This window comes from Hyla sarda, chromosome 3 (genome assembly GCF_029499605.1).
Source record: "Hyla sarda isolate aHylSar1 chromosome 3, aHylSar1.hap1, whole genome shotgun sequence".
NCBI lineage: Eukaryota > Metazoa > Chordata > Amphibia > Anura > Hylidae > Hyla > Hyla sarda.
The window spans coordinates 241,974,135-242,001,587 of NC_079191.1; the positions used below are offsets into that span (position 1 = coordinate 241,974,135).

Genomic DNA, 27,453 nt, shown 5'->3' on the forward strand with positions numbered 1-27,453 from the left:
CATTAAGTGACAAACATTTTAAGACTATGAACGTTAATACATTTCTTATATATTGTACTGGCAATGGAAAAAAAATTGCAGCCAAACTAATCTGTAGACAAAAAATAACAGTCTGACATTACTAATTATTTTTTACTTAACAAATTGTGTAGTTGTATATAAAGTATGGTACTGCAGAGAGTTCTGGCAACTCTATTGTTACGCCGAGCGCTCCGGGTCCCCGCTCCTCCCCGGAGCGCTCGCTACACTCTCCTCACTGCAGCGCTCCGGTCAGATCCACTGACCCGGGGCGCTGCGATACCGCCTCCAGCCGGGATGCGATTCGCGATGCGGGTAGCGCCCGCTCGCGATGCGCACCCCGGCTCCCGTACCTGACTCGCTCCCCGTCGGTCCTGTCCCGGCGCGCGCGGCCCCGCTCCTTAGGGCGCGCGCGCGCCGGGTCTTTGCGATTTAAAGGGCCACTGCGCCGCTGATTGCCGCAGTGGTTCCAATTAGTCTGATCACCTGTGCACTTCCCTATATCACCTCACTTCCCCTGCACTTCCTTGCCGGATCTTGTTGCCATTGTGCCAGTGAAAGCGTTTCCTTGTGTGTTCCTAGCCTGTGTTCCAGACCTCCTGCCGTTGCCCCTGACTACGATCCTTGCTGCCTGCCCCGACCTTCTGCTACGTCCGACCTTGCTTCTGTCTACTCCCTTGTACCGCGCCTATCTTCAGCAGCCAGAGAGGTGAGCCGTTGCTAGTGGATACGACCTGGTCACTACCGCCGCAGCAAGACCATCCCGCTTTGCGGCGGGCTCTGGTGAAAACCAGTAGTGACTTAGAACCGGTCCACTAGCACGGTCCTCGCCATCCCTCTCTGGCACAGAGGATCCACCTCCTGCCAGCCGGCATCGTGACATCTATTCACTAGTGCGGCTGTGCGGGTATTTCTTCAATCTTGATCAAACAAGCCGAGCTCCTCCCCCAACCTTATCTCTAAAATATAGAATAAAGGGTACCCCAAAAAATAAGAAGCCTTGGGTGCCATGATTCCAACAGTCTATTTACTTTTTTGCTATGCACACAGTTCCTGAGATTTAGAGGTTTTACTATTTTGTTGATTATCTATACTTTTCATAAATTGTCAGATGGGCGAGAATTTTATTGGGAAATAGGATGTGAAAGCTAGGCTCAGGGGTTGATTACTATCTAAGGGTATGTTCACACGAGCAGATCCCCAGCACATATTACCGAAGGACCACTGTATGCTGCCTCAACATGTGCCTGCTCAGAGCGGCAATCTGCCGCTATGAGCAGACACACTGCGATGTGCCTGTTGCTGTGTGAGTCACACTGCGATGTGCGAGTTACAAGCAGTGTGTCTGCTTGTAGCGGCATATTGCCGCTCCGAGCAGGCACCTGTCAAGGCAACATACAGTGGTCCTTCAGCGGCGGATCCGCAGCGTAATACGCGTTGGGCATCTGCTCGTGTGAACATACCCTAAGGGGATGTGATTACGAAGCTAAGGGAAGTGGATCATGTTCAGGAGTTGTGATTATAAAGCTCCTGTGCCACCCCTGAGCCTTCACACCATATTATGCAATAAATTTCCCATGAAGATCGGAAACCAAGTAGTTAAGCCCTTATCTCAGGAACATGGGGGCATAGCAAGAAAGTAAAAACACATGTGGAATCAGGGTGCTAAAGAAAAGTAGGTCGTCTTTCGTAAATGGATCCAGCAGGACAGAGAATTAAAAGTCCTTTCATTACATATCTTATTCCTTTTAAATCCGCAGTGGCAGTTTACCAGAAGTGCTGTGTGTGACGCCAGCTTTAAAGTGCAACTCAAGTGATGGCTCGGAGGGCAGGATATTTGCTTAACTTTTTTTGCACCGCTGTATGAGCCTGATATTTGTGCAAGACTACAGTGTTAAATCTACGGATTTGTCAGAAGTCCTATGCAAGTCTATGGGACCTCTACAGACTGTAGCCTCGTGCAAGAAGCTGCATTCCCCTGTCCGGTGTCCTCTGGCATGTCCAACCATCTGGCGTCAAAACTTAGACACTCGATGATTGTAAACTGTTCAACTCAAATGAATGGGATCAGTTCTAGCATCAGTTTTCCTCTGGTGATAGTCACGTTCACCGGAGGGACACTATGCCGGTTGCCCAAAATTATGTGAACCCAACCAAAGCCAGGTCTGGGCTGGTGTAGATTGGCAGTGTTTTGAAGGGGTTTGCAACTTTTTGTACGACATTTGTTAGGCTGGGTTCACATATGTCCGGCGTCCGGCATAGTTTCCCTCCGGCGTGTACCAGAGGGCAACTAATGCTAGAACTGATCCCATTCAATTGATTAAGACAGATCACAATCATCCAGCATCTCAATTTTCACGCCAGATGGTTGGACTCGCAGGACGGCCCCAAACGCGTTCCCCTGTCCGACATCCAGAAACAATGGGCGCCGGATGCCATACAACCGATGACAACTGGTGCACGTTGTCATCAGTTGTGGCATCAGTTGCGTCAAGCTCTAGGCTGAGTTCACCTATGCCGGATGCCGGACATACGTGAACCCAGCCTTACCCCTACAAAGTCAAAACTGAAATTGGCTTTTGCAAGGTCGTTTGTGGCTTTTTGCCTACAGCCAAAAGTTGAAAAGAAAGTGCTTTGGCACACGTGTGGCGTTCCATGCACCAAATATAGGCAAAAAAGGATCTAAAGACAATGATAAATGTCCCCCATAGTCTCTGTAGCGCTGATTTCCATTATAGCAAGAATAGAATGATTACCTACCTCAATGTGGTGTATTTTTTATTAAAAATGCAATGGGAAAAAAACTAAAATAGAAGAGCACATTGCAGGTATTAATAGCAATGTAAGAGTTGTATCTCATTACAGAACTGCATTTTTACACATTATATCATGACATTAAACCAGCAGTATCCTCATTTGCATTCCTCCGAGCAGGTAGAGCTTTCCATCTATAGCCTAATAACTGGCATTAGCAATGCAAAGTTGCCTCCCTGCTTATACATAGCATTTTCATTTGAGCTGGTGAAATGACGGTACCTTAAGTAAATCAGTTATATCCGCAATGATCTCTTGAGAGTCATTCAGTGTCTTCCTGGCTTCAGTTATTGTGTTACTGGCAGATATTGTGGCTTCATTCATGTCAGTTATCTGGGACTAATAGAATGGAAAGTTTCAATAAAACTATGAAAAATATTCAGACTGCGGATTTCTTTTCAAAATAAGTAAAAAATAGTAAGAATGGAAAAGAAACAATTCTCCGTGTCAAGATGACAGATACAAAGTACTAGTGAGGCAGTCATAATCATGTAAATGTAGTTCCTGAAATAATGATACATTTAATATGGATAAGACTTAGCAAAGAAAATGTAGCCTTCCTGAACCTTCCACTGTATCCTCCACATACGTATTGAATCCTCCACATTTTAGATCAATGTATCGCAACCAGTGTGCCCCCACCTGTTGCAAAACTACAACTCCCAGCATGCCCAGACATCCAAAGGCTGTCTGGCCATGCTGGGAGTTGTAGTTGTGCAATAGCTGGAGGCACGCTGGTTGCCAAATGCTAGCCTTTATTTACTGGTTCACGCTTAGTGTGACATTATTGTGACCTTGATGTGACATTGTGATCCAGAAAGCCTTGAACCTCCCAACTAAACCACCAGAAACCCCACCAAAGGGGCATCGTTTCAAATTATTAAAACTTAAATGATTAATTAAAACTTAAAGGTGTACGCCACCCCTAGACATATTATCCCCCCTGATCTCCGGCCCAGCACCCTGGCGTTCTGAACATTTATGTTCAGAACGCTGGCTTTGGGCGGCCGTGGTCGTGACATCAAGCCCCCTCCATTCTTGTTTAAAGGGGTACTCGAGTGGAAATTTATTATTTTTTTTATCAACTGGTGCCAGAAAGTTAAACAGATTTGTAAATTACTTCTATTAAAAAATCTTTATCCTTCCAGTACAGTCCAGCTGTATATTACAGAGAAAGTTGTTTTCTTTTTGGATTTCTTTTTTTTTTGTCCACAGTGCTCTCTACTGACACCTCTGTCCGTATCATAGGTTTGCTATGAAGATTTGCTCCTGCTCTCCACAGTTCCTGATATGGAGGTGTCAGCAAAGAGCACTGTGGAAAGAAAAAAAAAGAAATCCAAAAACAAAAGAACTTTCTCTGTAATATACAGCCACTAATAAGTACTGGAAGGATAAAGATTTGTTCATAGAAGTAATTTACAAATCTGTTTAACTTTCTGGCACCAGTTGATAAAAAAAAAAACTTCCATTGGAGTACCCATTTAAACATGAATGGAGGGGGCTTGACGTCACGACCACGACTGCCCAAAGCCAGCGTTCTGAACATAAATGTTCGGAACGCCAGGGTGCCGGGCCGGAGTTTTAATTAATAATTTAAGTTAAAATAATTTGAAACGATGCCCCTTTGGGGGGGTTTCTGGTGGTTTAGTTGGGAGGTTCAAGGATTTCTGGCTCACAATGTCACATCAAGGTCACAATAATGTCACACCAAGAAATTTCCATAGAGTCATAAATTATTTTGGGTTGCCAAATGCTGGATGAGGGGAAAAGCTATTTTTGCTGTATTTTTATCACCATGTGCCACAATTGTCATGTGCGCCAAATCTGCGTCAGAATTTCCCAACAAAATCGCCTAATTAATAAATAACGTAAGAATAAATTATACACATAAAAGGAACCTCACAAATTGAAAACCTGACCCTGTTAGTAAATGAGGGCCACTGTGTTAGATTGTAAGGTCTTTTATTACCAAATTTGCCTCTTACACATGTATTTATGGTATGTAATCTACTACACAAATTGAACGAATAGTTACTATCTAAATTTTCAACATCACCTAATTTTTTCCACCATGTAATCAATGTTTATACTGTAAAGGAAATAGAAGCAATCTTACATCATGTATATGCAGTCTGCCATTGTTTTTCTCGTTTTTATCAGTTGTGTCCTGTATGTGCTGCCGAGCTTCCTTTAAAGCCTCTTGAAGGTCAGTGAGCTTTTTATTGTATTCAGCGATAGGCTCCAGAACAATAGGAAACAGAGATAGAGTGTTGTTGTGTGTCTGCAGCCAGTCCTCCTGAACCTCTGTTAACACTGTAATATAAGAGGTTGTCACTTATAATTTAAGTAACTCATAGATGTAATTCTATAGATAACAAGGAACAATAGCACATATTGTAAAATAGTATCATTATTTGAGCCATGACATGATGGTTAAGTAAGTATATGGCTTTTTAAGTACTATATACCAGAGGACACTATAGCATTTAAAATAACTTACAATAATATGCAATTTGTATCTCGTCCAAAGCTAGTTTCCTATGCAGAGTAAAGTTTAGCAATGCAAGGTCCTTGAGCATTTGTTCTGCTTCCTTTGTGGTCTTAACGCGATCAGTTTGGCTGACCTCTCCTTGTAAGGATTCATAATGCTTTAGCTTTGCAAGTGTTTCTGTGGAAAAATATAGTTCATTAAGAATGTAAAAAATTACTAATGTGATTGTGTCCATGGTAACAGACTACATGCAAACACTGCGTAGTTAGATCCTAAAGTTGGGTGATGGAGCCCTAACATGTTGCTGTATGAAGCCCAGAACCCTCTGATGGCACCCCTTTTTTCAGACAGTTGCCATTCCTGCCTATATTTTATTTGTCTTAGTTTCATGTTAAGTTATAGTGCAGGCAATAACTTAGCAGCCGAAGGTGTTTGTTGAAGCTCCTAGGCCCCAGTGCAAATTCTGTAACAAGGCACCCACCATGTGCCATTAACAATATTGGTGCCATCTAATGTATCATTGGGGCCCTTGGGTTTCCTCAGGTACCAGAGAATGGTGCTACTCTATGGCAGTGTTTCTCAAGCGTGGTCCTCTAGTACCCCCAACTGCTCATGTTTTCTGGATTTCCTTAGTCTCTAACAGGTGATATTATTATGGTCAGTTAATCAGGCATCACCACAGTTTTATCACCTGTGAAAAACTAAGGTAATCCTGAAAACATGACTTGTTGGGGGTACTCGAGGACCACGCTTGAGAAACTCTTCTATGGGATTAGTTCTCTGTTACAGTGCAGTAATAGGGCCCTTACTCCATTCTTATAGGAGTCTAAACATACAAATGAGCCATCAGCCTTAACCAGATCAACAACTGCTGTCTGCAATGGTGATGGCCTATTGTACAAGTGACAATCTGTGTCATCTATGAAATGAACTGAAATAGATCCTGGTTGTACCCAGTGAAGATCTGTCCCCTTTTTGATTAGTTCTATCAGAAGCGGTGCACACGCTAGAAAGACCACCCAAACACCTGTTCACTGAGATGATACTTTCATTTATTAAACCAGGAAGAGACTACAGTTTTTTTTATACGGTTATATAATGCTGTGTGCAGGAGTTTACTTGAATTCGGTGTGAAAAACAGCTAATTGGTTAAAACTCCTTCTATGTATTTCTTATCTCTACCACATTCCAATCCAGAACACCATCTTCGAAGCTCGATGAAGGGAGCAAACAGATGGGGGTGGGAGGGAGCAGTTCATCTTCAGCGAGGATAAACAACCCCTTTATATATATGTTAGTAGCACATATCAATCCACTACAGTTTATATTAGTACATATGAGTCCACTACACTTCAGTCTCAGCCTTTCTTGACCTAAACACATGCAATATAAACTGCACCCTTGTATGGAAAACAGACACTGTCACTTAGGCCATGTTCACACCACAGAATCTGTGGGCAGATTTTCCAGGGCGGTGCTAGGACTGCACAGACTGCAATGCTGTCCCCATATATGGCAATTAATTTCCGAGCATATCCACCGAAAAAATGCTTATGTACATGTATTCTTACTGCCAATATGCTCAGAAATGCATTTCCATCTAAAGTTTTTCTTTTGTGTGTCTTCATTATGTGTGTGCCTTCTTTCAAGGAGATGTCAGCATCTCCAAGGTTTCCTACCCCCCGCAGATCATGAAAACTCTGGAATTTGTTATGTTACAAATAACCTTTTCTTAATAAGATCATTTAACATTTATTTTAATAATAAAAAAAGAACAAAAAAAAGTGCTGTTTACCTTGGATGCCATTCTCTATATCACTGATTTGTTCTGCAGTCATCTTCGCACGGTCAAGCACTGCCATGGTTTTCTTGTGTATCTGCTGGCCTTTTATCTCTGCTAGATTTCCCTGCAAGTTGCCAATGTCAATAAAAGTTCACAGAGTTGTATTCGTTTTAGATAGATGTAAACTGCTTCTCAGTCTGTTTTTTTGTACAGCACATTCCTTGCGCAGCTGGGTGCAGAGTGCACATACAGTACATGGCTATAATGCATAAATACCAGCCCTGGGCACACATTGGCCCTGATTTATTAAAAGTGGAGTGTAGGTTTCTTTGTGGGTTTTAATTCCCTACAATTTTTTTCCACGGTATTTACTAAGCTTTCCCTACATTTTGCACTTTTCCCTACATTTTGCACTTTTCCCTACATTTTGCTTTTTTTTTTCTTTTCTTTTTTTTTTTTTACACATGCTCTGATCTATAGGGTTTTCCTCAGCTCAAATCCAGCACATTTTCTGTGGAAATCTTAGTAAATATGTTGGGTGCCCCAACAATCTGGTGCCCCAAGACACAATCAGGGGCATTTACTAAGGGATTTAGTCATTTTTTTCTGACTATTTTTGGCGCAAAATTGTCGCAATTGCACCTACCCTATTTTTTGTGCGACTTTCTCTAGCAAGAGCTAGAAAGTCAAATTTTTTTTAACGCAAGTTTTCATTTTTTACTTGCAGTGGTCAGGAATTTATTAACTGAGACAGTGGCAGTTGCGCAATAAACTGTTGCAACGGCCGTAAAAATTGACTAAATTTACTCCAGCTCCAACATGGAGCAGAAAAAGCTACTGCCGCCCGGGCTCCGACATACTTTCTCCCCGCTACCCTCACTGCGCTACCGGGACACTGCAGTGACTTACATCCCCCCCTCTCACCTGCCAGCGCCACACAACTCCCATCTGTTTGCTAACTGTTGCAAGACTACAAGTCCCAGCATGCCCTTACAGTGAGGACACGCTGGGAGTTGTAGTCTTGCAGCAGCGGGAGCTGAGCGGCGCGGGCGGGAGACAAGGGGGGGATGTATATCAGTGTGAGGGTAGCGGGGAGGCAGTATAAGGAGCCCGGGCGGCTGCACTGTAATGTCAGCCCGGGCTCCTGCCCTGACAGCCAGAGGCTTTGGCTGTCAGGGCATGCTGGGTGCTGTAGTTTTGCAACAGCTGGAGGGCCACAGTTTGCAGACCACTGGTTTGTGGTCTATAAACTGTAGTCCTCCAGCTGTTGCAAAACTAAACAGCTGCAGGGGACCGGCGAAGACGTTCACTTACCCTTCCGAGGCTCCAGCGACGATCGCTGACGGAGTTGTAGTTTTGCAACATCTGGAGGCAACCTGATTGGGAAACACTGGCCTAAAACAGTGTTTCCCAACCAGGGTGCCTCCAGATGTTGCAAGACTACAACTCCCAGGTTGGGAAACACTGTGCCCGGCCTCCACCCCACCTTACTGTAAGGGCATGCTGGGAGTTGTAGTCCTGCAGCTGGGGGCAGGGGACAAGCTTGTCACTTGCCCACACATCTCCTGCACCACACAACTACAACTCCCAGCATGTCCTTACTGTAAGGGCATGCTGGCAGTTGTAGTCATGCGGGGCAGGAGATGTGCGAGCAGGTGATAATAAATGTACTAACCCATTTTTTTTTTCTTCTCATTTCAGATCTGTGTATCCTGTGGACTCCTTCGGATTCGGTGGACTACTTCGATGACCAGCATTTTTCTTTGTTTGATTTTAATAAAATGGTTAACGAGGGCTTGTGGGGGAGTGTTTTTTGTAATAATTTTTTTTTTAAACCTGTTGTGTTTTTTCCTTACTTTACTAGACAGGCTTAGTAGTGGAAGCTGTCTTATAGATGGAGTCCATTACTAAGCTGGGCTTAGAGTTAGTCACAAAAACAGCTAGTGCTAACCCCCTATTATTACCCCGGTACCCAACGCCACAGGGGTGCCGGGAAGAGCCGGTACCAACAGGCCTGGAGCGTCAAAAATGGCGCTCCTGGGCCTAGGCGGTAACAGGCTGGCGTTATTTAGGCTGGGGCCTGTTGGTACCGGCTCTTCCGGGCACCCCTGTGGTGTTGGGTACCGGGGTAATAATTGGGGGTTAGCGCTAGCTGTTTTTGTGGCTAACGCTAAGCCCGGCTTAGTAATGGACTCCGTCTGTAAGACAGCTTCCACTACTAAGCCTGTCTAGTAAAGTAAAAAAAAAAAAAAACACAACAGGTTTAAAAAAAAAAAATTATTACAAAAAAACACTCCCCCACAAGCCACAGGATACACGGATCTGTAGAAGTAATAAAAAAAAATAAAGTGTACAGTAAATTTCCCACTTTTGCCTATGTGTGCCAAATTTATTAATGCCGTGCAACAATTTAGTAAATTTGTTGCACATAGTCAAAAATGAAGTAGAAAAAAACAGGGTAAAAACCAGACTACATAGTAAAAGATTAGTAAATGCCCCTCAATATTGTAACAAAAATTCTCACAATTCTTAGGCTAAGTTTCCACTTGGTTTTTTTTCTGGCAGTTTTTGGATATCTGCCACTGCAGTTTTTGAGCCAAAACCATAAGTATATTCAAAAGGAATAGGACATACAAAGGAAGGACTTACACTTCTCCTTCCTTATTGATCCACTTCTGACTTTGGCTCAAAAACTGCAGGGGCAGTATTCCAAAAACTGCCAGAAAAAAAACAAGTGGAAACTTAGCCTTAAAGAGGTTTTCTGGGCATTTTTCATGGACTATTTACGGACTATTCTCAAGTATACTGATCAGCTGCAGACACGACTACATCTCTGAAATATACACAATAACACAATAAACCACCATGCCACCAAACAGCAGATCAGACATTGATGGCCTATTGTTTGTGAAGGTCATCAATAAAAAAGTGCCTGGGAATGCCTTTAAAGTTGTTCTACAACAAAAATACAATAATCACATGTGATCTCTCCAAAGGTGTGTACTTACCTTTTCTGCAAGTTTGTTGACTTCTAACTGAAGAAGATCTCCTTCAGTTTCAAAATACCCAGTCTGAATATCTTCATATAATGATTGATTTTGCTTCTCTATTAATTTATCCTAAAAAATAATAAAACAGAATAACCATAAATGATAATATAAAATCACAAAGGTATCTTTTTGTTAGAAGGGTCCCAATAACAATAAGCTGATCGCATGGTGTCCAGCAGCTAAGTCCCAGTGATCAGTTGTAATGTGGAGGAATCCTGGCAGCAAGAACTTAAAGGGGTACTCCGGCCCAAATACATCTTTTCCACTATCCAAAGGATAGGGGATAAAATGTCTGATTGTGGGGGGTACTGCCGATGGGGACCCCCGCAATCAGTCATTCAGAACCCAGCTTTGTGAGCTCTCCATCACGCCCTCACCCATAGACTTGGGGGGGTGGGGCGGGGCATGATGTCACACAGGGGCGGAGTTGTGACTTCACGATATTACAGCCCCGTGGTCATCACTCTGCACACTCAGAGCCTCCAACACTGCGGCAACATCTTCTCCCCTATGCTTTGGATAGGGGATAAGATGTATTAGGGCCGGAGTACCCCTTTAAAGAGGACCTGTGGTTAGTCCAAAAAAATGAAAAACCATCTCGGGTGATAGGATAGAACCTTGGAGGATAGTTCACATATGTTGAAGAGAAAGAGAAGAGCAAACACAAGGTAGTATGAAGGAGAAAATCATATAGGCTGTGAATAAGTATAAAGAAAAATAGGGCTCACACAACAAGCTGTGCAGGCTGACTAAACTAAGTAAGCAAAAAAAAAACTATAGGGAAAAGCAAACAAAAGGAAAAAAAAAAAAAAAAGAAAAGCATTTCAAAGGAGTCCATAAGTGCACTGTCATATGGGGCCCTATAGAATGGGATGTGCTGTTTTAGCCCCTGTCCACTATTGTAAATGGATGAAGGTACCAATCAGGGAACCCAGGCTATTTAGTCAGAAATCCTTGAGCAGTTTTTCTAAAATGAGGTAAAATCATTAGTGGTTCAAACAACAAGAAGTAGAAGTATCCATCTTTTGCACTGTACTTTCTGACCCTTTATCATTGTATTGGGGTCAAATACTGCATTAAAATCTGACAATACTGATCAAAACTGAATGGCTATGTTCCCACCGTGTCTTTTTCCATCTGAAACATAAAGTGCACTACATGGCAAAAAACTGCGTAGAGCAAAATGTGAACTAACGTGTGTTTTCCATTGAAAAATATGGGATGCATATTACACAAATTCTTCTAAACATATTTTGGCACACATTGTCCCTGATTTACTAAGAGTGTTGTGTAGTTTTCTTTGTGGGTTTTAATTCCATACAATTTATTTTCCATGGTATTTACTAAGCTTTCCCTACATTTTTCACTTTTCCCTACATTTTCCTATTTTTTTTACACATGCTCTGATCTGTCGGGTTTTCCTCAGCTCAAATCCACCACATTTTCTGTGGAAACCTTAGTAAATATGTTGGGTTTTTGGAAAATGTGGGGAACACGCCCCTTTTCGGTGACCACACGCCCATTTCCAGATGGCCCCACCCATTTTTCAGGGTTTCTTAGTAAAACAGAGAGTTTTTTTTTTTCAATTCTGGCGCAAATTCTGGCGCAGACAGAATTTCTGGTGCAATGCGCAAGAATTTGGCGCACAGCCCGACAAAACATGTCAGGTTTGCAATAGTAAAAAAAGAAGGCCAATATATTGGATGCGGCCTCTGTTTGACCTTATAACTTGAGTGAAAGTACTGACTGCATCTAACCTCCCATTCCATGGATATTTAACCCCTTAAGGACTCAGCCCATTTTGGCCTTAAGGACTCAGACAATTAAATTTTTACGTTTTCATTTTTTCCTCCTCGCCTTCTAAAAATCATAACTCTCTTATATTTTCATCCACAGACTAGTATGAGGGCTTGTTTTTTGCGAGACCAGTTGTCCTTTGTAATGACATAACTCATTATATCATAAAATGTATGGCGCAACCAAAAAACACTTTTTTTGTGGGGAAATAAAAACGAAAAACGCAATTTTGCTAATTTTGGAAGGTTTCGTTTTCACGCCGTACAATTTATGGTAAAAATGACATGTGTTCTTTATTCTGAGGGTCAATACGATTAAAATGATACCCATTATTACATACTTTTATATTATTGTTGCGCTTGAAAAAAATCACAAACTTTTTAACCAAATTAGTACGTTTATAATCCCTTTATTTTGATGACCCCTAACTTTTTTATTTTTCCATATAAGTGGCGGTATGGGGGCTCATTTTTTGCGCCATGATCTGTACTTTTTTTTGATACCACATTTGCATATAAAAACTTTTAATACATTTTTTATAATTTTTTTTTTAATAAAATGTATTAAAAAAAGTAGGAATTTTGGACTTTTTTTTTTTCGTTCACGCCGTTAACCGTACGGGATCATTAACATTTTATTTTAATAGTTCGGACATTTACGCACGCGGCGATACCAAATATGTCTCTAAAAATTTTTTTTTACGGTTTTTGGGGGTAAAATAGGAAAAAACGGACGTTTTACTTTTTTATTGGGGGAGGGGATTTTTCACTTTTTTTTTACTTTTACTTTTACATTTTTTTTACATTTTTTTTTACACTTGAATAGTCCCCATAGGGGACTATTCATAGCAATACCATGATTGCTAATACTGATCTGTTCTATGTATAGGACATAGAATAGATCAGTATTATCGGTCATCTTCTGCTCTGGTCTGCTCGATCACAGACCAGAGCAGGAGACGCCGGGAGCCGCACGGAGGAAGGAGAGGGGACCTCCGTGCGGCGTTATGAATGATCGGATCCCCGCAGCAGCGCTGCGGGCAATCCGATCATTCATTCAAATCGCGCACTGCCGCAGATGCCGGGATCTGTATTGATCCCGGCACCTGAGGGGTTAATGGCGGACGCCCGCGAGATCGGGGGCGTCGGCCATTGCCGGCGGGTCCCTGGCTGCGATCAGCAGCCGGGATCAGCCGCGCATGACACGGGCATCGCTCCGATGCCCGCGGTTATGCTTAGGACGTAAATGTACGTCCTGGTGCGTTAAGTACCACCGCACCAGGACGTACATTTACGTCCTGCATCCTTAAGGGGTTAAAAAAATGTTTGTTAATATATTATACAATTGAATAGATAACTACTGCAGTTGTGTATTCCAGAGTGTTACAACCGCTGGCCCTGTTCTTTAGTACATCAGAGGTAAAAAAGGTATGCCGACATATACTGCGTGCAATGGGCCAAACTTAGTCAAACTGACTATTCATGGTCCATTTTTAAATATTTTATTTTGAAGGACTCAAGAGCACAGTCATTTTTTAATTTTTAGAAAGGACTAAACATTTTTTTTTACTCACTACCCATGCACTGCAGCATACCTTTTTGACTTCGGACCTACTTATATACAAGGCCAGCTGTGGTAACATCTAAGGGAATGCTTTCGAATACTCAAAGATCTTCAAAAATCTATACCTTGAGAAGGACCACAGAGGAATTAATGTTGCCAAGAAGTCTGTTCACTGCAACTCCAGTGGATATGCTCAGTATAGTTGACCTAGTTTCATTGACAAGTAAGGCGCTGAGTCGGAGGTCATCGATCAGGTCCCAGATACATTTATCACAATCTAGGGAAGCAGGAGAACAATTTACAATACTTAACGTATCTGACAACATTTTCTGTAAGACACAATGTCACTTTTTCCATTTTTAAACAAATGTCATATTTTCTTTGTATCTGCATCAAGTACGTTTTACCTATTTAAGACTTTAACAATGTTGTGTTTACTGGACAACCTTAGCACATTAGCTCTATTAGGGCATAACAACTTCCTAGAGAGAGGCCCCATTTAGGTCCCCCCTCTATTAGCCAAAGCTTAACGTTATTATTTACAGTTTCCAATGGGAAAGTTGGGCCCCTTCTTCACAGATAAATCAGACTGTTGACCACTCTACTCTTTATGAGGTCTAAATAATTATTCCCGTGAGGAAAAATAAATCTTTGGTTCTGTGACAGAGAGGATGGCTTCGTTTTTTGTCGTCAGGATAATAAATGATGATTTGTTATAGGTATTGAGTTTGAGACTTACTGAATGAACAGTCCATTCCACTTGGGGCTTCAGGGTCTTCTAACAAACATTCTCCAGTTCTATTGTTACAAGGACCACCGCCACAGTTGCATTCTTGTTGAACAGAAAAAAGTGTTAGCTCTACCCACAATAAGCAAGTGGTTATTTTACAGAAAAGAGTACACATGCTTATTATTGTACATAATGTGCAACATATGTATAGTACAGAATCATTTCACATGGTAACTGCAGTATTATGAAAGGCGTGCATGGTAAGCATTAAATCAGTTCCAGATATAGGTGGTCACAAGGAAATACAAGCTCATTTTTTCTACCCTTTATGTCAAATGTTCATATGTTTCCAAACCTCATCATTCCAACTTCTTAAACAAAATGTTTTTAATACGAGGTAGCATTTTGTGTAAGTTGGGTAAGTCCAGGGCTCAAGTCCTCCAGGAATGTGTGGGAACTGAGTTCCTGCACTTTTTCCCCAGCAGGAAGACTGTTCCCATTAGCAGAAGTCCTGCAGGAACATCCCTTAAGTGGAAATCTTGGGTGAGTTCCTACACTTTTTTTTCCCAGGACTTGACCCCTGGGTAAGTCATCCCTTATATTATAATATATTATATTATAATGTATTTATTATTAAAGTGATAGTCCAGTTGGGACACTGGTTGTGGACACTTGCCCTTGCATGTAACTGCTGAAGCCAGTAATCGGCTGCAATGTTCTGTGCACAGTGTAAGGTGATGTCATCTAGCTGGGACAATGGCAGCACTGGACTAGGAGAGAGCTGTGGGGTTTATTATAGCTTTTTTTTAAAAATTATTATTTATCCCCTGCCCCATCTTATTTTGTCAAAATTATTAAGGGGTTGCCTTTAACCCTTTGACAACATCCATTGTGTATGGAGCGGGCTGAGGAGCTGAGCCCATTCCATACACAGAAGAAGGTACCAGTTAATATCCTTAGCTAACACTCACTGTCAGTGACTGTCATTGGGGATAGCACCGATGCTGATCATTTAACCCCCTCCCCATATACTGTGGCATCTTGGTGATTAGAAGCAATGTGCCAGTCCCTTATGGCCTCTGACCATCTTCCTCCAGCGACATAATTTAGGGTTATCATGGCAGCCAGTGGCCTCCTGAATGAAGTATGTAACAACTAAAGTATACTTTATAAGCAGTCGTATAGTCGTATGTGTAGGTCCCCTAGAATGACTAAAAATGTCATTTTATATATATATATATATATATATATATATATATATATATATGTATATATATAATGTTTTAAAAAAATATAAACAATGATCTATATTAAAAATGTACATTACTCCCCTTGTCCCATTTTTCAAATAAAAAATCAAAACTACTAAGAAAGAAACAAAGTTGGTCCTACTGCATATATGAATTTCCAAATCACTAAAGGGAACCTGTGGTCAACCCAAAAAAATAAGACAGTATAGCTTGGATTGCCCTGATCATACACCTTTTTACAGGTTCTTGACATGCTCTTCCATTCCTGAGATATGTGGATTTATAATTTGCCTGACAATTCTGGAAATCATTCAGATAGGTGGGACTTACTTTAATAATAGGACTGTCTCTCGGGTGATGGGCGGGATTATACGATCAAGGGGTGTATATGAGGCATACATGTATATGATTGTACAACATTCACAACTCCTGACTGTATAATCCTGCCCATCACCTGATATTCACGCCCATTTATGCCCATCCAATGATTCTCTAAATTGTCAGACAAATAATAAACCCACATATCTTGGGAACGGGAGGGCTGTGACTGGGGCATCCTAAGCTATGTAATGATAGTAACATGTCATTTTTTTTGTTGGTTCCTAAAGGTCCTCTGTTAAATATAATGCTTTTTATCACACAAGGTGAACACTGTAAGTGATTAAAAAAATAATAACAGACTTTCCGATCTTTGCTCATCTAAAAACCCAAAACATTTTATAAAATATGATGAAAAAGCTTTACTCAAAATGGTACAAAAAAAAAAAAAGAAATAAAAAACAAGCCCTGATATAACACTGTCATCAGATAAATACACCACTCTTAAAATACAGGGAGGAAGAAACAAAAATGATATGGTGCTCTATTCTATCTTCAGAAGTCCTATAGAGAGTGAATGGAGTAATGGTCAAACATGCATGCTGCCTCTCCATTCAGTCAGGGCATACGGGACCACCGTTTTAGGTTTACTAGGGGTCTCAGAAATGGAACCCTCACCTTTCAGCTTGGTATCAACTATCCTGATCTTAAAGGGATACTCCAGTGGAAAACATTTTCTGTTAAATCAACTGGTGCCAGAAAGTTAAACATATTTGTAAATTACTTCTATTTAAAAATTGTAATCCTTCCAGTACTTATCAGCTGCAGTTTACTACAGAGGAAGTTATTTTCTTTTAAAATTTCCTTTCTGCCTGGCCATGATGCTCTCTGCTGACACCTCTGTCAATTTGAGGAACTGTCCAGTGTGAGAGCAAATCCCCATAGCAAACCTATCCTGCTCTGGACAGACATGGACAGAGGTGTCAGCAGAGAGACTGAAAGAAAATTTAAAAAGAAAAGAACTTCCTCTGTAATATACAGCAGCTGATAAGTACTGGAAGGATAAAGATTTTTTAATCCCTTAAGGACCAAGCATTTTTCTGTTTTTGCATTTTTGTTTTTCCTCCTTACATTTTAAAAATCATAACCCTTTCAATTTTGCACCTAAAAATCCATATGATGGCTTTTGTTTTGCGCCACCAATTCTACTTTGTAATCACATTAGTCATTTTACCCAAAAATTTATTGCGAAACAGAAAAAAAAATCATTGTGCAACAAAATTGAAGAAAATAAAGCCATTTTGTAACTTTTGGGGGCTTCCGTTTCTACGCAGTACATTTTTCGGTAAAAATAATAGACATGTGCAATTCGTTTCGGAACAAATACTTAATTTAAGGAATTTTCCCGTTTTCGGGTGTTCGTTACAATCCGAATGCACGAAAAAAAAATCGAATATTTCCAAAAAAGAATATGAATATACGGTTAACGAATGCATTCGTTAAATAACGGATAACGAATAATGCATGTTAACGAATAACGAATGCATTCATTATGAGTAAACCGAATGTAAGGAATGAATTACATTCTTTTCATTGGGTTTACCTGAGGAAAACTTGCCTTCCTACACAGAGAAAACTGCAAAAAAGGTGAAAACAACAAGAATCCTAAGGTAACACCTGATATTTATTACAAAAGAGGATCAGCAAGTGAAACTAATGTGCATTTCGTTTAGTAACAAATGCTAAATTTAACGAATTTTACAGATATAACGAAAGATCCAAATTAACAAATGCATTCGATGTTATTAACGAATGAATCCGAAAACGAATTTTTTTTTTAGCCTAACCGAATATAACTAATTAACAGCATTCCGAATATTCACAGAACCGAAAATTTTTTAAAATGAAAATGAACGAAACGAAAAGAAACAAAATTTTTAGTTCTGCACATGTCTAAAAAATAAAACCTTATCTTTATTCTGTAGGTCCATACGATTAAAATGATATCCTACTTATATAGGTTTGATTTTGTATTACTTCTGGAAAAAATCATAACTGCATGCACGTAAATTGTCATCTTCTGATCCCTATAACTTTTTTATTTTTCCATGAACGAGGCAGTATGAGAGCAAATTTTTTGCGCCGTGATCTGAAGTTTTTATTGGTACCATTTGTGTTTTGATCGAACTTTTTGATCGCTTTTTATTCATTTTTTATGGTATAAAAAGTGACCAAAAATACGCTATTTTGAACTTTGGAATTTTTTTGCGCATACGCCATTGATCGTGCGGTTTAATTAACTATATGTTTTTATGGTTCAGACATTTACACATGCGGCGATACCACATATGTTTGTTTTTATTTTTATTTACACCCTTTTTTTTAAATGGGAAAAGGGGGATGATTCTGATTTTTATTTGGCAAAGGGTTAAATCACATTTATTAACTTTTTTTAAAACTTTTTTATTCAGTGTTATAGCCCCCTCTAGGGGCTATGATACAGCATACACTGATTGCAGGCACTGTTCAATGCATTGCCATAGGAATGCATTGATCAGTGTTTTCTGCGCTTGATTGCTCAAGCCTGGATTTCAGGCTTGGAGCAATCAAACGCTGATCGGACAGCCAGGAAGAAGGTAAGACTCTTCCCACTGTTCTCTCAGCTGCTCGGGATGCCGCAATTTCATCGGTGAAATCGCAGCATCCCGAACAGCTCCGGCGAGCTAAACGGCAGTGTATTCTCCCGTTTTAGACGCCCCGATCAACTTTGATTGCGGCGTCTAAAGAGTTAATGCAGGACATCAGCCCGATCGGCGATGTCCGGTATTAGCCGCGGGTCCTGGTTGCTGATAGCAACCGGGATCCCACAGATATGAAGCGCGCTCAGCCTCTGAGCGCGCTTCGCAGATCGGGAGCCGCCACTGACGTAAATATACGTCCGTGGTCATTAAGGGGTTAATAGAAGTAGTTTACAAATCTGTTTAACTTTCTGGCACCAGTTCATTTAAAAGAAAATGTTTTCCAGTGGAGTACCCCTTTAAGATGACACAGTCAAAGGGTTAAAACTGTATTTTTTCTTAGTTTCTAATTGTATTTTTTTTTAGACTTACAGTTAGAGTTTTGGATTTACAGTATGTATATAGTTTTTAAATATTTGGAGACATTATCTATCTATAAGAACATTGTTTTTCGTGAAAAAAACCGACAACACTATTTTTACAATACTTACTCTGACAGCCATACGGCCCATAATTCCAATATCCAGACTTGCATCTATCACATTTCAGACCCCCTGCCCCAGGTCTACATCTACACTGTTGAGTTATGGGGTCGCAATTGTTATCCAAGGAGGCGCGGTTGCACTCACACTTCTGACAGCCCGAACAGCTGTCATAGCTATGGTACCCAATCTAGGAAATTATATCACAGAAATAATCACATAATGCAAATGTAAAAAAACAATAAAACCTAATAAATAGAATAACAATTTACCATTTAACATAAGATGACTTTACTAATTACATTTCAGTCGGTAATGGACATGCTTACCGAAGATCCGTTTGTGTTAGTGGTAAATTGCAGTGTTTGTGTGAACTGCCTATTTCCTGTTTCTGTGCCCTCCTGCTACAATTTCCAGGATCCCTTGTTTCTAGGTGGGAGGTAACTCATCTCCCTCCCACACATAAGCCACAGCACCAATTACAACACAGCTAGGCTTCCTTCCATGCGTGCTATGCTTGAAACTACAATACCCTGCAGCCTTCTGAAGAACAATCTCCCTCCCACCCAGCAGTTGCTTCACCCATTGAAGCACAGACACGTTCCCTTTCAACACCTGACTAGTGATGCATTGTCTCGGACCACACTGCAAACTGGGAAAGGCCTGAAACAACAGTCATTTTGTATGTTGCTAAGAGTGAACATTCGTGGCAAAGATCACATAGAAATTGCTAGACCAGCCATCAAACACAGGTACAGACACTATAATATGAACTACACTAACTTTACAGTCCCTGTAGTACAGTCAAATAAAAAATAAATCCCAGAATACCCCTTTAATAGGAGATGTGCAAACATTGAAACTCTGCACGCTACACCCTCTACATATAACTTCCCAGAGTTGAGTAAATAGCGTATATTCCTATGCTATGCCATTTGCGCACCTCCCATTAATGTCAATGGTAGATATCCGCAAATTGGGTAATATTGCTGGTATAGCTGTTTTCAGAGGCCAAACATCTCCATCAGCTTCAAACAAGCTAGCGATGGGCAAGAAGTCATCTTTTCCCTACATGGGAAAAGCCATTTCATTCTAACTTACTATTGAAAATTCTATTTATTTACACATTTCATGCAATATTTTATTACATTTAATGGATTTTTTTTGCTGGTTTAAGCTAGCTTTATGTCTAAAATTGCACCATATAAAAGCAGGGTAACAATATAAAGTGTACGTCACAATACATCTGTTGCACTTGAGCACTGAGGCCATTACCTCTATGCATAGTCTATGCTGATGTCACTGGCACTTCTGCCAGGGACTCTGGAGCAACAGAGGTGCTGGACCAGGCATGACTGGCAAGTCTAATATTTTCTTTCTCAATTTTCACTCCCAATCTATGAATTTTTTTTGGTAATCCCTCCCTCACAAAAAAACCCTTTAAATATGCAGTATTATATAATTGGTTGTTTTAGTAAAAATGGAAATCAATACTCACTTGACAATGATCGCAGGTAGTTCCAGTGACACCGGGTTTGCAGTGACATTTTCCTGTTATGTCATTGCAGAATTCAGTACCACACTTGGAACACTTGCATTCTGAAATGGGAAAATGGCATTATGAAAACAACATTAGTCAACAAATGCTAAATCATGTACTCAAATGTTAACTAGGCTCGGATTATTATAAATGCACCCATTATTTATATTGACCTTTATCTACTGACCTAACATTAAAACATGGGAGCCAGAAGCGGCTATAGACTTTGTGAGGCCTTAGGTGAAACTTGAGCATGAGGCCCTCACTGACGAGATGTCACAGCGTAGTGTGGGTTGCAGAGCGAGTTACTACAGCGACTGTTTCTGCATTGTTTTTAAACCTTTTCTGCACTCAGTAAAAAGACTCTCTACTAGATTTTGTGCCTTCAGCAAAAAAGAAAAAAAAGGAAAAACCTCAAAATCTATAAAAGCTACATAAATCTTCTATACAATCGTCCCCCGACATACAATGTCCCTGACATACGACACTTTCAACATACGATGGCCTCTCAGAGCCCATCGAATGTTGAAGGCAGCATCAACATATTCTTCTGTGTGTCGGGGCCATCGCTAAAACAGCTATCCGGCAGCGCTGACTGCTTCAACAGCCGCCAGATAGCTGTTTAACCGGTTGCCGTCTAAGCACGAGCCGGCTCGTCCTGAGACGGCAACCAGAGCATGGCTGTGCCATACCAGCCGGCCCCAATTCCTGTTGTTGGGGGCCGCCATTAATAGCTGACAGACGATTGCCACGGGCGGCTATTAACCCTTCAGATCGCCGCTTTCAATCTGTTCCCCCGCTGTAATTGCCCTCTTGCCTGCAGTCTGGTGTCCGCGATCTCTGGTTCAGCAGCACTCAGTCTCAGCTCCTCAGCTCTGAAGGCGCCAGCCATCCTCCTTCAGGACTGAGTCTGTTCCATTGCAGGACTTCTAGTGCAGGCCGTGCGTGATGAGATGACGTGATGAGCTGCAGAGCTGTGAGGACAGGTGCAGGGATTTCTGTTCCTGTACAATACTGAGTGGTGATGCGCAAATTGTACACATCACCAATCATTTTACTTTCTTGTGGGGGGGGGGGGGGGGCTCAGGCCACCTGACTCACCTAATGGTAGGTCCGCCTTTGATGGACGCCATCGTCCTCTTTTGTAGTTATCACTGAGGCACTAGTTTATAAACCTCTACTGATGCTATTTCCTGAGTTCTCTCAATTATATGACAGAACATTACACAGGTGTTATATTCTTTTATTGAAAGCATTGACCCCATAATAATTAACCTAAATTTGTAAACTATGTCTATTTAAAAATCTTAAGCCTTCCAGTACTTATCAGCTGCTGTATGCTACAGAGAAAGTTGTGTAGTTATTTCCAGTCTGACAACGGTGCTCTCTGCTGACACCTCTGTCTGTGTCAGGAACTGTCCGGAACAGAAAAGATTTGCTATGGGGATTTGCTCCTGCCTTGAAGAGTTCCTGGCATGATAGAGGTGGCAGCAGAGAGCACTGTGGTCAGAATTTTATATGACTACCATAAGTATCTATCTCTCTATAAATATATGGTAATATTTCCTCATACCCTTTTTACTCATAATTTAGCTTTTTCAGAAGGTAAACCTCACATAATGTAAAACTTACAAATAGTAACATATTGATAATAGTGACGTGCCAACTTTGAAATTCAAGAAAATGATAGATAAACAGACTCTCCGCAACCTCTAGTCAATACCTGTGCAGTCCTTGGCTACTTTAGCATCTCCATAGTAGCCGGGGGCACAGCGTTCACAGTGAAATCCAGTGGTGTTGTGCAAGCAGCTGTTGCATTGCCCAGTTACTTCATTGCAGTCTTCAAAAATCAAGTTAGGATCGGAGTTTCCACTGCAGTCACATTTCTTACATGTGCCGCCTCTCAGTAATGGGTTGCCATAATAGCCTGGGGCACATCTGAAATAAAAACCAAGTAACCATAACAAACCCTTTGTTTAAAGCTACCTTGTAAATCACATTGTAAAATGAAATGCAAATATTGAGTTAACATTTTAGAGAAACATTTGACCGGGTCTTGTTAACAATGTTTTGTGGAATATGGTTCAGTTACTTACTATTTATTGTAAGATTCTTGTAATGAAAAGTTATGTAAGTTCTGTGGCAACAACATGGTTAATTTCTGATGTCATGATAATAAAGCTTTGGAATCAGGGAGCATGTTCAGGAATTTTTATTGTATTTTTGGGTGTGCTGGACCATGTTTTATAGCCCATACCACATGGGAAGGCAAATAATGTGACTTGTAACATCTAAGCATGGTCTTTGTGACTTAAAAATATGGACAGTTTATCCCAGACTAAGAAAACACAGTAAATACAGAGATGAACTATCAGTGTTAATGGTCTTTCCCCCTTATTACCCAGTCATAGACACCTACCAGGGGGCAGCTATGGAAATCTGAGTAAAGACTAAGAATGAAAAAAACATGAGTTGGACAATAAAATTGGTTTACAGTTTGTTCAAAATTAAACCAAACAGACATCAAGCAGAATAGAATTGTTTAGATGTTTCTGTTTTGCATATTTTGTGTCATCTAATTTTGCCTTTTTATATTTTTAGAAGCTCTGCGCTTTTTTAGATACAGCCTTAAAGCGCAACTGTCTCGAATTTGTACCCCCATAAACTAATCGCAGGGTAACAAAGTTCTTTAGAATTACTCTCCAGGTATACCTTTTACTGCTTTCTAGCAGCTTTTATCAGGCTAAAACAGACAGCAACAGTCGGATAGGCGTGACTATGGCCCGCGGCCGCCACGCCTATCTCCTGTATGTCATCGCTAGGACCGCTGTGTGATTGGTCCCAGCACATAGACCCCTTTATTTTCCTTATCTGTGGCAGCAAACATACCAATGTATAAGTAAAACAAGTGCCCGTTGTTCTATCAGTTTACAATGCCCGTTCTCCTATTCTCCTATTAGGTTACAGTGCCGTCACAGGGAGTTAGTTTGCATAGCCTAATGGAGAAACCGAATAGGAGAATAGAAGAACGGGCATTATAAACTGATAGAAGAACGGGCACTTGTTTTACTTATACATTTGTATGTTCACTGCCACAGATAAGGAAAATAAAGGGGCCTATGTGCTGGGACCAATCACACAGCAGTCCTAGCGATGACATACAGGAGATAGGCGTGGCGGCCGCGAGCCATAGTCACGCCTATCCGACTGTTGCTGTCCGTCTTATCAAGCATTTTTTAGCCTCATAAAAGCTGCTAGAAAGCAGTAAAAGGTAATTCTACAGAGCCACACAAAGAGATAGGTAGGATCGCACTCACCTGGGTCAGATGCCTCTTCTAGGAGATCCTCATGGACGCAGGTCATGGAGACCGGATCCTAGCCAGGGAGAGCAGCGACATGTGGAAGAGTTATCAGACGCCGGCCACGGACCGTATCACACCTTCCGGTGCTTCGTCAGGCCGCTCAAGCGTCATCATGCATCCTCCGTTTTTAAACGCCCCCTTAGGTGCAACTGCAGGTGTGGGATTTTAACTCAAGAAGTGCTGAACTAAATCAAAATAAAAGGTGGGTAAAAAACAAAGTAACGTCTGCAGCGAGCAGGATGTTACCAGGGAAGAAATAAATACATGACACCATTATGTTTTATAACAGAGCACCGAATTCTTATTTATCATTAAGGCCCAATGGTCCATTGGCCTCTAATTTTAATATCAATTTTGCTTCTCTAAAAAGTAATGTTTGCCTTTTATCTTTTCCTTTATGTCCCTCTGTAATCTGTTCTAGCGCTGCGAATTAAATATCCTTAGGATTATTACTATGATATTTTTTCATATGTTCCAAGAATTCCGAAGCTCCTTTTTAGGTACGTAGGGAATGAATATGTTCCCTTATTCTATGGAACAATGGTCGCACTGTTTTACCAATGTAATATTGGCCACAAGTGCATATCATGCAATACACCACGAATTTGGATCTACAGGTTAAAAAATCTTTAACCACTACTGTATGACCACCTAATTTTATAATTTTTTGTTTTAAATTAAGCTCACAAAACGAACATGACCCGCAGGCATGATTTCCAACCAAACTAGCATCTTTTAACCAGGTAATTTTTATTTCACGATTTCTTTTGTCTCTTTGTTTTTTCAAATAATCCTTAATTGTTGTATTTTTTCTGTAATTCACAATTGGCTTACTTTCTGTGATGTCGCGGATGTCCGGGTCACACTGGAGAATATGCCAATTTGAATAAATGACTTTCCTTATATTATCATTAAGCGGGGTATTTTTGAAGGAGAATATGGCTCTTTTTTCTTCTATCATTTTTTTAAAATTATTTTTACTGCTTTCTAATAAATGATCTCTCGATATTTTGTTAATTCTGTCTCTTGCACTTACAAGCACTCGCTCGGGGTATCCTCTTTTTCTTAAGCGTTCTTCCAGGTCATTAGCTTGTCTTTCAAATATTTGGGGGTCTGTGTTGATACGCTTCAGTCTGACTAACTGGCTGTACAGAATACTGTTCTTCCCTTTCTCGGTATTATAGTGAAGAACAGCATTCCTAGCTGTCTCCTTTCGGAATCCTGACGTGTGAATCTCATTGTCTCTGATTTCTATGTGATCATCTAGACATTCTAGCTTTTTATTACCAAACACAGATGTAAAGTACATATTGGCTCTATTAATAGTATTTAAATAATTCACAAATTCAGAGAATTGAGTAGGGGATCCTGACCAGACTACTAGAATATCATCTACATATCTTAGCATTAGTTAAATATATTGAAGAAAGGGGTTCTGTGGAGTGAAAATGTATTGTTGCTTGAAGATACCTAAAAATATATTAGCCAGTGAACATGAAACTGGGGACCCATCGCAGTCCCCAGTTTTTGCCTAAACCAGGCGTTTTCATACTGGAAGCAATTATTATTTAAAATTAAAGCAGTGCCTTCTGTAATGAATTCAATAAAGGTGGGTGTTTTATTGGAGGAAGACAAAAAAGTTTTAAGGGCTTGCACCCCAGCATCCTGGGGGATACGAGTGTATAAAGACTCCTTGATGCTAGGTGATAGTCTTCTTTCCAAATAAATCCTTTTAAATATCTTAAGAGATCTCCAGAGTCTTTTACAAAGGTCGGAATTTCCTTTAGCAGAGGGGATATTAGCCAATCTATGTAGCCTGAAACATATTGTGTTGGGGATCCTATAGATGCGACAATAGGACGTCCTGGAGGTGGTAGTTGATTTTTGTGCGTTTTTGGTAAGATGTAAATTTGCGGTTTATTAGGATTATTTGGCAGGAGTTTTTCAGCAGTTTTTTCGCTGATTATTCTTTTTTCCACATATTTTCTTAGGAAGGAACGTGTTCTCTCCATAATTCTCTGCGTCGGGTCACAGGTGATATTAAAAATTGATATTAAAATTAGAGGCCAATGGACCATTGGGCCTTAATGATAAACAAGAATTCGGTGCTCTGTTATAAAACATAATGGTGTCATGTATTTATTTGCTGCAGACGTTACTTTGTTTTTAACCCACCTTTTATTTTGATTTAGTTCAGCACTTCTTGAGTTAAAATCCCACACCTGCAGTTGCACCTAAGGGGGCTTTTAAAAACGGAGGATGCATGATGACGCTTGAGCGGCCTGACGAAGCACCGGTAGGTGTGATACGGTCCGTGGCCGGCGTCTGATAACTCTCCCACATGTCGCTGCTCTTCCTGGCTAGGATCCAGTCTCCGTGACCTGCGTCCATGAGGATCTCCTAGAAGAGGCATCTGACCCAGGTGAGTGCGATCCTATCTATCTCTTTGTGTGGAACTTTATATATTGCTGTAGCTCATGGCAACGCACCCCCGTTCATATCCTCCATTGTGATTGCTTTAGTTCAGACATAGCTTTTGTCTATCGTCATAGGACATCATCACACCCTGATTTATAGCAGCGCCGACTTCGTTCTGTTTTTGGCTTTGTAATTCTAAAGAACTTTGTTACCCTGCGATTAGTTTATGGGGGTAAAAATTCGCTTGCGCTTTAAACTTTGATAAATTTGGCCCTAGTATGCTGTTAAGGGTGTAGAGAGACACATAGCGAGTTCTGTGCACAAGCCATTTTCTAACTAAAGGGGTTATCTTGTGGAAGTTTTTTATTTTTAAAAAGATGCCCAGGCTGACTGGCATGAAAAAAAAAAAAAAAAAAGCTATACATACCTTCGAGCTCTCTCGCTGACAATGCTGTTCCCGATTTTCAGTGCTTTCCTCTTCTGGGTGTTGAGGCCCAATATGCCAATTTCCACTCGGTCTAGTACTAGTGCTGCAGTGTCCCGTGTTGCTTACCACTTGACTGGCTAAGACGGGTCACAACTGCAGCCAGTGATTGGCTGAGCAGCATCTGACATATTGTGCCCCTACACCTGTAAGTGGCGAGTACCAGCACCTGAGAGCAGTTGCAGCATAAATAAACCTTCCATTGTGCATTGGACAGTTGTCTAACAATTGTACCACCCAGTGTGGCCTGCGTTTCCCCACACCCGATGTGATTCTAGAACTATACTTGTGCAGCATATACAAAGTAACATTTTCTATTTTTATTTTTTTGCAGATTTCGACTTCCTCTTCAAGTCAATAGGGAAAATCTGCAATAAATCTGCAGCAGTTCTGGTGCAACAATTGTCACAATGTGGATTTCAAATCCACACCATAGGTCAATTTTCCATGTGGATTTTTTCTCAATAGTGATATTTTAGTCTTCTCCACTTTGCTGCACATTAAAGGGGTACACCGGTGGAAATGTTTTTTTTTTTTTTTTTAAATCAACTGGTGCCAGAAAGTTAAACAGATTTGTAAATTACTTCTATTTAAAAATCTTAATCATTCCAGTAC

The 27,453-nt window shown here is 40.8% G+C and overlaps 1 protein-coding gene across 3 annotated transcripts in view; it reads right to left on the bottom strand.

The window, feature by feature from the left end:
• Positions 1-27,453, bottom strand: part of LAMA4 (laminin subunit alpha 4) — a 402,692-nt gene that overhangs the window by 54,253 nt on the left and 320,986 nt on the right. For all 3 annotated transcript variants that reach the window (XM_056566346.1, XM_056566347.1, XM_056566348.1), the window contains exons 5-14: positions 22,298-22,512; positions 20,533-20,633; positions 19,044-19,224; positions 14,256-14,348; positions 13,642-13,793; positions 10,115-10,225; positions 7,119-7,230; positions 5,333-5,500; positions 4,949-5,145; positions 3,055-3,171 (exon numbers count right to left, since the gene is read on the bottom strand). In XM_056566346.1, the coding sequence (XP_056422321.1) occupies positions 3,055-3,171; positions 4,949-5,145; positions 5,333-5,500; positions 7,119-7,230; positions 10,115-10,225; positions 13,642-13,793; positions 14,256-14,348; positions 19,044-19,224; positions 20,533-20,633; positions 22,298-22,512 (1,447 nt within the window). The remainder of the gene's footprint in view (positions 1-3,054; positions 3,172-4,948; positions 5,146-5,332; positions 5,501-7,118; positions 7,231-10,114; positions 10,226-13,641; positions 13,794-14,255; positions 14,349-19,043; positions 19,225-20,532; positions 20,634-22,297; positions 22,513-27,453) is intronic.